The sequence below is a fragment of the Nicotiana sylvestris genome, chromosome 10, assembly GCF_000393655.2.
Source record: "Nicotiana sylvestris chromosome 10, ASM39365v2, whole genome shotgun sequence".
NCBI lineage: Eukaryota > Viridiplantae > Streptophyta > Magnoliopsida > Solanales > Solanaceae > Nicotiana > Nicotiana sylvestris.
Genome location: NC_091066.1, coordinates 64981100 through 64991798, shown reverse-complemented (window position 1 = coordinate 64991798; position 10699 = coordinate 64981100). Strand labels below are relative to the sequence as shown.

At 40.1% G+C, this 10699-nt stretch overlaps 1 protein-coding gene across 1 annotated transcript; it reads left to right on the top strand.

The window, feature by feature from the left end:
- The first annotated feature begins 2193 nt into the window (after nucleotides 1-2193).
- LOC138879441 (uncharacterized) lies at nucleotides 2194-10397 on the top strand. Its single transcript, XM_070159050.1, has 5 exons — nucleotides 2194-2815; nucleotides 2930-3660; nucleotides 4255-4387; nucleotides 4565-6033; nucleotides 10209-10397. The coding sequence occupies exons 1-5, from the start codon at nucleotides 2194-2196 to the stop codon at nucleotides 10395-10397; spliced, it is 3144 nt and encodes a 1047-aa protein (XP_070015151.1).
- Nucleotides 10398-10699: the final 302 nt, after the last annotated feature.

Genomic DNA, 10699 nt, shown 5'->3' with positions numbered 1-10699 from the left:
AGAGAATTTAGTATTGTTTTCTGGAGTTAGCCATTTCGAATTTTCATAAAAAAAAAAAAATTCAATCTTGGTTCTCCCTTGAAGGGCAAGAAATGATGCCTTTATAGGCAAGAAAGTAGGCCAGCCTCAGCTTTTAATTTTTGCACTTTGCTCCTTTTCTAATTTTTGTTTTAGCTAAAATGTCCTTAGTTAAAAATCAGTATTGCAAACAAATCCCCTCCCCAGCTTCCTAGAAGCTTCCCCAGGCAGTTATAAAGAGATTCCCAAGCCTAGACTACCCAAATTACCCTTTAATGACCCTGTTATTACCTGAAGAGACCGGATAGAGCATGGGTCAAATTGACCCAAATCAATTTGGTATGGGTCTGTATATCAAAATCTTGGACTCCAAATTTTAGGATCCAAGTCCAATTGAATTTTGACAAACCCAAATTCTGAAATCAACAAACAAACTTTATCGTCCTAAGTGACCTACCAAGTCATAAAGACTCATGAGGTCTTGGGCTCAAAAGAAAAATAAAATAAGTTCGAACCAATCTAACATAAAAAATGGAATCATGTTAATTAAACAAGTTAATACTAACATGCAAAAAGAACATGACCCTGAAGAACTAGGAAGAAACAAGAAAGAAACCAGAAGAAAAGAAAGAAACAGAAGATAAGAAAAATGACGAAAAAGAAAGGAAGGAAAGATTAAATAAAAGAAAAGAGAGGATACCTACAAAACTCGGACAGTAGAAACTGAACTTGAGTCTTCAAACCTTCCAATTCTCGGCTTAATTTGATATTAATTGCATGTTCTTATCAAGAACATATGAATAAAATCAAACTAGACCTAAAATCTACATTGAAATCTCGATTCAGAAGTTTTGGGATTTTAGGGTTCAAACTTGGATTCAAGATTCGACGGGGTCTAGGGTGATTCGAAGGCAGTGGTTTAGATAATCTGAACGAGAAAGGGATGGGGGTTTTAGGGTGTAAATTTTGGGCTAATTGGACGAGTTAGGGTTTCACCCACTCTCTTTGATGCGAGATTCGAGAGGTTGGGCTGGGATTCAAGAGTGGGGATTTAGAGATTTGGAAAGAGGAGAAGGAGGAGAATAGATGGTGTAAAAATAGGGTCGATTGGAGTACCGCCGCCGGTGGAGACGATTTCCGGCAGGCGGTTCACGGTGGAGGCGATGAGGGTTCGGTGAAGGAGATGAAATGGGGTAAGGGTCCGAGGGGGGGTGGCTGGTTCGGACATATATATATCAACAAGACCCCTAGTTCCTAGCCATTTGATCTAAAGGAAATCAACGACTGGGATTCACGCTCATCGAAACGGGGTCGTTTAGTTTAGTGGGGGGGAAACCAGATGGGGACGGGTCTGGGCCGGGTTTTGACTAGGTTTTGGGGTGAAATTGTTTGGGCCTGGGGTTTGCAACCCAAAGCAGCCTCTATTTCCTTTTCATTTATTTTCTTTTTTTATTTTAATTTCTTTTAATTTAAAATTAAAAATAATCCTAAATTAATCAAATTATCCTATTACATAAATTAAGTCTGCATAACAACTAATATAAATAATTAAAAACAAAATTCAAAGGGAAACTACCAAAATTCGAAAATTAAAATTAGAAGTGCAAAATAAACTATATATATATATATTGATTTTTCCACTTTTATAAACCACTAAATTACTAATTAATTCAATAATGCAAAAATTAGATCCTAATGCGAATGTTGCGTATTTTTGTGTTTTTTTCGTTAATTAAACAATTATCAGAAAATGCCACAAAATCCTCAAAAATTGCAAATGCTGAAAAGAAGTTATTTTGTTTTGAATTTATGGGAGTAATTCATATATAGGGCAAAAATCAAGTGCTCACAATCGCCTCGGGGCATGATACACTTTAGTGTGTTTCTTTGATCTTCTACATACGACTGGTATCTTTCTTTGTTTAATCTTGGCTCCTTTTTTGTAAACCTTTGCTCTTTTATGAAGAGCCTACTGGGATATTCTGAGCTCGGGGGGCTCCTAGTTGGTCGTCTTCGACCCTGATCTTTGATTGGTACCTGTTGTGCACATCCGCCCAGGTCACGGCGGGATGTTCGATCAAATTTTATTTTAACTGCCCAGGTGATACGAATGTTCGAGAATATAGTCTCCGTTTTGACTCCTTGGCCAGATATGCACTATCCATAGTTGCTACTATGCAGGATAGAATCCACAGGTTTATAGCGGGGTTGGCCCCAAAGTTGACTGAGGCGTGTGCCACCGCTGCATTACAGGATAGTATGGATATCTCGCAAATTCAGACATTTGCCCAGAATATAGAAAGGGGTAGGCGTCGGCAGCAGAGTGCGGAGAGGACTAAGTCAGGGCAGCGTAAGAGGATGAGATTTGTCAGGTCGCAGGAGCAGTCTCAGGGGAGCTACCGGCCCCAGTACTTCAAACGACCACCTAGACCTCCGCCACCTCAGCTACAGGGGTACAAGTATGACCGCTATACTCAGTCAGGACCAGGTGAGAGCCCCCAAGCATTAGGGTTGCAGCAACAACAAGGTTTGAGACAGACAGGGCCATTTCAGCCGCGATGTGCCATCTGTGGCCGAGGACACTTGGGCCAATGCCGAGCCGGTTCTGATGCTTGTTATACATGTGTACGTCTAGGGCATATGATGCGATATTGCCCAAATAAGGATTCTGGGGATATGGCACAACCAGCGAATTCAGCAACAGGATCAGCTATGTCGGTGCATCCTTCAGGGCACGAGTCTCGGCCTTCGGCTGGTAGAGGTCGAGGTAGAGGTAGAGGTAGAGGGTTCAGTTCAGGTAGTAACCAGAATCATATCTATGCGCTAGCAGGTTGACAGGACCAAGAGTCTTCACCAGACGTTGTGACAGGTATGTGTACTATTTGTTCTCATGATATTTATGCCTTGATAGACCCAGGATCTACCTTATCATGTATTACCCCATTTGTCGCGCGAAAATTTGGTATAGTGCCTGAAATACTAAGTGATCCTTTTACGGTATCTACACCGGTCGGAGAATCGATTATCCCTAGACGTGTTTACCGAGGTTGTACGATAACAGTTTGTGGTCGTCAAACCTCAGCCGACCTAGTTGAACTAGAGATGTTGGATTTTGATGCTATCATGGGCATGGACTGGTTGGCAGCTTGTTATGCCACGGTTGATTTTCGAGCAAAGACAGCTAGATTTCATTTTCCGGGTAAGCCAGTCCTCGAATGGGTAAGTAATACAGTGACACCCAGAGGGAGGTTTATTTCCTATTTGAAGGCAAGAAAAATGATCGCAAAAGGGTTCATCTATCATATTGTGCGAGTTAAAGATGCCGATGCTGAGAAATCTATACTTCAGTCTATTCCAGTAGTAAAAGAGTACGCAGATGTATTTCCAGATGAACTTCCAGGTATTCCTCCAGAGCGAGAGATTGATTTTGCAATCGATTTGCTTCCGGGAACACAACCAATACCCATCCCTCCATATAGAATGGCACCTGCCGAATTAAAGGAGTTGAAGGAGCAATTAAAAGATTTACTGGAAAATGGTTTTATTAGGCCTAGTACCTCACCTTGGGGTGCACCGGTATTGTTTGTACGAAAAAAGGACGGATCGCTAAGGATGTGTATCGACTATAGGCAACTGAACAAGGTAACTATTAAGAATAAGTACCCTCTTCCAAGGATAGATGACTTGTTTGATCAGTTGCAGGGAGCTAGATGCTTTTCAAAAATAGATTTGAGGTCGGGGTACCACCAGGTTAGAGTTCGGGAGAAAGATATTCCCAAGACCGCCTTCAGGACCCGATATGGCCACTTTGAGTTTCTTGTTATGTCCTTCGGGTTGACGAATGCACCTGCCACATTTATGGACTTGATGAATAGCCTATTCCGGCCATATTTGGATCTGTTCGTGATAGTCTTTATTGATGATATTCTGGTTTATTCACGTTCAGAGGATGAGCATGTGGATCACCTACGAGCAGTACTCCAAACCCTCCGCTATAATAAATTGTATGCTAAGTTTTCTTAGTGTGAATTCTGGCTAAAGTCCGTAGCATTCTTGGGGCACATTGTATCCGACGGAGGTATAAAGGTAGACACTCAGAAGATTGAGGCTGTGAAATCCTGGCCTAGACCTACCACTCCGACATAGATTCGTAGTTTTCTAGGCTTAGCAGGATATTATCGGAGGTTCGTAGAGGGGTTTTCTTCCCTTTCAGCACCATTAACAAAGCTGACGCAGAAAGCGACTAAGTTTCAGTGGACAGAGGCCTGTGAGAAGAGTTTCCAAAAGCTTAAAAACAGATTGACCTCAGTGCCAGTTCTGGCACTTCCAGATGGTCCAGATGGTTATGCCATGTATTGTGATGCCTCAGGTGTCGGGTTAGGATGTGTCCTGATGCAACATGGAAAATTAATTGCATATGCTTCAAGGCAGTTAAGGAAGCATGAGCGGAATTATCCGACCCACGACCTCGAGTTAGCTGCGGTTGTCCATGCACTTAAGATATGGTGGCATTATTTATATGGTGTGCATGTTGATATATTCACAGATCATAAGAGCCTGCAATATATCCTCAAGCAAAAAGAGATGAATTTGCGACAAAGACGATGGCTTGAATTATTGAAAGACTACGATGTTAACATTCTCTACCATCCAGGGAAAGCTAATGTTGTAGCAGATGCTTTAAGTCGCCGATCTATGGGTAGCTTAACACATGTAGAGGCCGAGAAAAGACAATTGACAAGGGATATTCATCAATTGGCTTGTTTTGGGGTTCGATTAGTGGACTCTGGCAATGGAGGAGTTGTACTCCAAAATACTGCAAAATCATCTCTCATAGCTGAAGTAAAGGATAGGAAATACGAGGATACAGAGTTAGTCAAGTCGAGAGAGCGGGTTCCACAACAGAAGAAGTCGTTGTTAGAACTCAAAGGAGATGGGGTTCTCAGATACAAGGGTCGTTTGTGTGTTCCAGAGGTAGCAGGGCTACGAGATAGGATTATGTCAGAAGCACATTATTCATGGTATTCTATTCACCTTGGGTCGACAAAGATGTATCATGAAATTAAGGATGTGTATTGGTGGAACGATATGAAAAAGAACATTGTCGAGTATGTCACTCAATGCCCTAGTTTCCAGCAGGTGAAAATAGAGCACCAGAAGCCCGGAGGGCTAATGAAGACTATAGAGATCCCGACATGGAAATGGGAGGCGATTAACATGGACTTTATCACAGGTTTACCTCGTTCCCATCATAAGCTTGATTCTATATGGGTGACAGTCGATATGCTCAGGAAATCAGCTCATTTCCTACCAGTCAGATCTACCTATACAGCAGAGGATTACACAAAATTATATATTAAGGAGATAGTGCGACTACACGGAGTACCCGTATCTATTATATCTGACCATGGGGCCCAGTTTACAGCATATTTTTGGAGGTCATTTCAGAAAGGTCTAGGAACTCAAGTGAATCTCAGCACAGCTTTTCATCCACAAACAGATGGACAAGCCGAGCGCACGATTCAGACGCTCGAGGATATGTTGCGAGCATGTGTCCTGGATTTTAATAGAAGTTGGGATGAACATCTACCTCTTATCGAGTTTTCATTTATTAACAGTTACCACTCCAGTATCCAGATGGCTCCGTACGAGGCTTTGTATGGGCGCAGGTGCAGATCTCCCATAGGGTGGTTCGATGTTGGAGAATTTGGGTTATATGGGCCAGACCTGGTTCAACAGGCCATAGAAAAAGTAAAATTTATCCGGGAGCGACTGTTGACAGCTCAGAGTCGACAGAAGTCATATTCTGACGTGCGGCGACGAGATTTAGAGTACGAGGTTAATGACTGGGTATTCTTAAAGGTGTCACCTATGAAAGGTATAATGGGATTTGGCAAGAGAGGCAAGCTTATCCCACGGTATATTGGGCCTTATAGGATCATTCGGAGAGTGGGCCAAGTAGCTTACGAGTTAGAATTTCCCTCGGAACTGGAGTCTGTTTATCCAGTTTTTCACGTATCTATGTTACGGAAGTGCATTGGAGATCCTACCCGAGTAGTGCCCACGGATGATGTACAGATTACAGAGAACGTATCATACGAGGAAGTTCCAATTGCCATCCTAGACCGACAAATCCGCAAGCTGCGGAATAAGGAGGTAGCCTCCGTGAAAGTACTTTGGAGAGATAATAAGGTGGAAGAAATGACTTGGGAAGCCGAGGAAAGCATGAAGTCTAAATATCCCTACTTATTTCCTCCTCCAGAAAAGGATACGACTGAGACATCATAATCATAAGGTATGTGTATAAATTCTTACGTTGGTTATTGTCGTTGGTCATGAGAAGCTATCTTCGTTATTCATAATTATGGTCCTGAGTGTCATTAGATTATTAAGCTTCTACGGGGAGAGTTGGTAGTGGTGTTGTTACAGAGACGACCTTGCCGAAGTTATATAGATCACGGGGAGTTGAACATTCGAGGACGAATGTTTCTAAGGGGGGAAGGATGTTACATCTCATGTTATTCGTACGTTAAGGTTTCTTCCTCAGTTAATTGACGTAAACTTGGGGATAAGATTATCTTGAGGTTAGGATATTTATGCTATTTATACCAAGCAATAAGTAAGTACCATGAAAGAAGGGTACGCGAGTTAAAGAAAATGAGTTTCGTTAAAGGTTGTCGAATTTGGATAAAATAGGGTCCGAGCTATAATACCCAACACTTATGGACTAATATCATGCAAGCTACCATATGACCACGGCTGTATAATGTGTAAAGTATATTAAAAATAAGTAAAATTTTAAGTAATTTAAGACAAAATTTAATTATGTGGGTAATTGACTAATTATAGGATAATGGGATATTACCTAATTAATTAGGGGTATATTTAATAATGACTAAATGACATGGGTGGCAGCTCCTCCATTAAGATAAGGTGACTAATGTTTTTAATTAAAAGGTGGCATCTTGTGTAGTTACGTGTAAAGCATTGGTGTTGAGTAAGACTTTCCTAATTCAACCATTTTCAAAACCATTTTCCTTTCAACCATTTCCAAAAAAAAAACACAAGTTACAACCAATTTTGTAAGCTTTCCAACAGAACTCCTTTCAAACATTTTCCTAGTTCGGACAAACATCAATCAAGCAATTTTTCTAGCAAAATTTCTTGTAACAAAACAATTCCAACAAGAATTGTTGGAATCGTAGCAACATAGAATTTTGCGGTTCTAAAGAAGTACGATGCAATCTTTTTCAAGAATATCAAATGAATTTTTTCCCTACTCCAGGTATGTTAAGGCTAAGCTCTTCTTTCATTTGGCATGACCCCGTAATTACTTGAGTTTGATAACAATACATCGTACTACCCGTTTTACGTTGTATAAGACATATAAGACAATGTTCAATTTCTAAGGTTAATGAAAGGTTCAGTACTAGCAGCAACTTAGGATAAATGAAAGCTTTTTCATATGACACTAACATAATTAGATAGGTTATTATTATATATTATATAATCAATCAGATCTCTAAGCTAGTTAAAATCTTACTTGTAGTTCTTACGTGTAAATAGTTGGCGAGAAATTAATCCCATGAAACAATAGGATATAATAATGTACTGTAGGAGTCAACATTAATAATGGCTAAAGTAGAGGCATAGAGAAAAATTCATATCCCTAAATTTACGTATATTTTGCTAGTCTTGCAAATTGCGTATGTTTTTCCTGCGTTATAAGTTATAATATTCTCCTTATCGGGATTTCATATTCAGTTGAGTATTTCCTTCTTCAAGTCAAGAGAGCAGAGAAGTTACATATATAAAGTATTAAAAGTATTTTCATTACCATCGCGCTATAATCGATGGGCAGGCCCCTATTGGGCAACCTCTGATCAGATGGTAAGTTATATGACGATCCTACTGTGGTCGAGCACATTTGGGCTAGCCTAGTTGGTCGAGATACAGAGCCTAGTATGGCCGAGCGCTTATGAGTGAGCCTACTACGGCAGAGCAGATATATATATGTATACCGAGCCTTATAGGGTCGGACAGCTATTTTACTTACTATATTGAGAGAATTGAGTCAGTATTATCAGATGAGCATATCCTCGAGTTTTCTTTGACTCCAGTTGTTCTCAGTTGTTATATTATCGGTTCAGTTTCAGTTTCAGTATATTGCCTTACATACTCGGTACATTATTTCGTACTGACGTCCCTTTCTGGGGATGCTGCATTTCATGCATGCAGGGTCAGACAGACAGACAGGTAGACCTCATCAGTAGGTGTTGCCCGAGATCAGCTTTATCGGTAAGCTCCTCTTCTTTCAGAGTTACCGGGGCTAGCAGTGTGGTGTGTATCTTGTGTATATATGTAGATAGGTTATGGGTAGGTCAGGGCCCTGTTCCGATCATAGTACATCTATTATTAGAGGCTTGTAGATATGTCCTGTCAGTTAATACAATATGTTGGACTGGTAGGTCCTGTACATATATTTTGTTGGCTTGTCAGTTGTAGTAAATATGATGGCCTTGCCGGCCCAGCCTTATGTTGATGGTTAGTCAGCGTTAGTCTCTATTCAGTTTTATACTTTATATCGTACATTTTCTTGCAGCCCATGGCCAAAAATATGACATTACATGTTCAAAGTCTCTGAGTCACAGGTGATACGCAAGGATAGTTGAGGCACTAAGTGTCAGTCTCGCCCCTAAGCTTGGGTCGTGACAGGTATATAAATAAAGGGAGTTTTTCCAATTAAAGGACAATCGAAACGGGATTTATTATAAAGATTCAGAGTCGCCACTTGGGAAATTTATGGTGTCCCAAGTCACCGGTTGAATCCCGAATCGAGGAAAATACTGACTCTGTTTAATAGTCCGCGAACCAGAAATCCGAGTAAGGAATTTTGTTAATCCGGGAGAAGGTTTTAGGCATTCCCGAGTTCCGTGGTTCTAGCACGGTCGCTCAACTGTTATAATTGACTTAATTATCTGAATTTAGAACATTTTGAACCTATGTGCAAATTTAACCTTTTAACCGCTTTTAATTTTAAAGAAGATTGATCACCGTTTAAAATACGTCTTTGGATCGCGCCACATGACATGCACCCGCAATCCTAAACATATTTTATTCGAAGTTTTAATATTTGATTTGGGTCACATGAAATGAACACCCGAGTTTAGGAAGGTAAATTATTAAAATAGCATGCCTAAAGCAACTACGCACTTTCGACTTTGCGAGGGCCATGGAAAATTCACTAAATGACACACCTCGATTTCTAAAGGATTAAAATTAATTAAGTGAGGGCCATGAATTTAGGGGTTTCATTTGTCATGGCATGCCTCAAGTTATTTTAAAGGATTGTAGTTAACTAAAGCAAACTACGGATATTTATAAGTTATTTTCTTAAACTACCCCAAGATTTTGAAATTGCAGGAATAACTAAGAAATACATCGTTGTGGGGTCGTCACTATGAAATGTAATGGATTATAGAAGGCTTCTCACGAGAGCCAAGACAAAAAGATGTATGATGAAATAGTGCCCAAATACCTGAAAGAACGAGTCCAAAGCTAAAGTAGAGGGACCTCTTCCTTCGTTCCCTTTATTTATTTATGTCTAAAACATACACTTTTAGCAGCAAATGACATGGAAAAGGGATAAAAGCAGATATTTTGAAACTTGAAATAGGAAACAAACGTCTTCTGCCACTCAGCACATGCCCGATAAATGGCAGATTCATTCATTTGACCAAACGATAGAACATCGAGCAGATTAAAAATTATAAGAAGTATGTTACTGATTTTAGCTCAAATTATGCACATAGCTAATACTTTATTCCATGCGGCCTTTCTTTAAAGTTAGCAGCTTGAATTCGCCTTCATGATGCATTCATATTTTTATCCTCAAGGACTGAGTATATCAACAACAAACAAATCAGTTCAAAGCTCTTGTGAGTTCACAAAGTGCTCAACTACCAGTATAGAAGAAAGTGAAAGCACACTCTGTTGTTCCCCTACAACCACACTTCTAAGAAGGAAATTGAACATGCTACAAATAAAAGGGAATTCACAGGGACCGATCCACGGCTTGACAAAATAGAGCAGCATGCGTTCATGGTCATACAGGAGAGGTTTCAATTAAACCAAAAACAGATTCGATAATGAGGGTTAACAGTGCAAAAATTGTACTCAAAACTGCGCAGATATGTTGCCTAAATAGTGCAGGACAGGGCAGATTTTTCAGCAGGCTAACAGTCCGAACAAATGTCCCTAAGATACTGCACGTATCAGCTCTATCTACTACTGAAATCGACTTCTTCAGCAGCTCGAAAGAGCAAAAATACTATGGCAGTTACAAGGCAGATGAAACTTTGACAGAAGAGGGAAAATAGAGCAAGTACGAGCATACACAATCAGTGAAACGACTTGGCTTTAACACCCCTTTAGACCAACGCAAAGCTAAATCAAACATGACAAGAAGGAACCAAACTTCATCATGGAACCCAAGTTAATTAGTGCATTACATGGACAAACGAGATCTAAACCAGATGCCGCTTCAAAAAAACACGAATCCCTAAACTTCTGTCGTTCATAACATGTTCTGATAGATGCAACTAATTGAGCAACAAAGCAGCAGTAAAAAAAGAACTAATTGGGTGACAATTTCTTGAACTCGTATTGAATTAGAGATGTG

What these genes read in the sequence shown, in the direction of transcription:
- LOC138879441 (XM_070159050.1), top strand. Translation starts at nt 2,194, where the DNA reads ATGCAGGATAGAATCCACAGGTTTATAGCGGGGTTGGCCCCAAAGTTG. An exon ending in AGGTAGAGGGTTCAGTTCAG is followed by an intron (nt 2,816 to 2,929) that starts GTAGTAACCAGA and finishes ATGCCTTGATAG; the next exon opens with ACCCAGGATCTACCTTATCA. An exon ending in CTGTTTATCCAGTTTTTCAC is followed by an intron (nt 6,034 to 10,208) that starts GTATCTATGTTA and finishes AAAACTGCGCAG; the next exon opens with ATATGTTGCCTAAATAGTGC.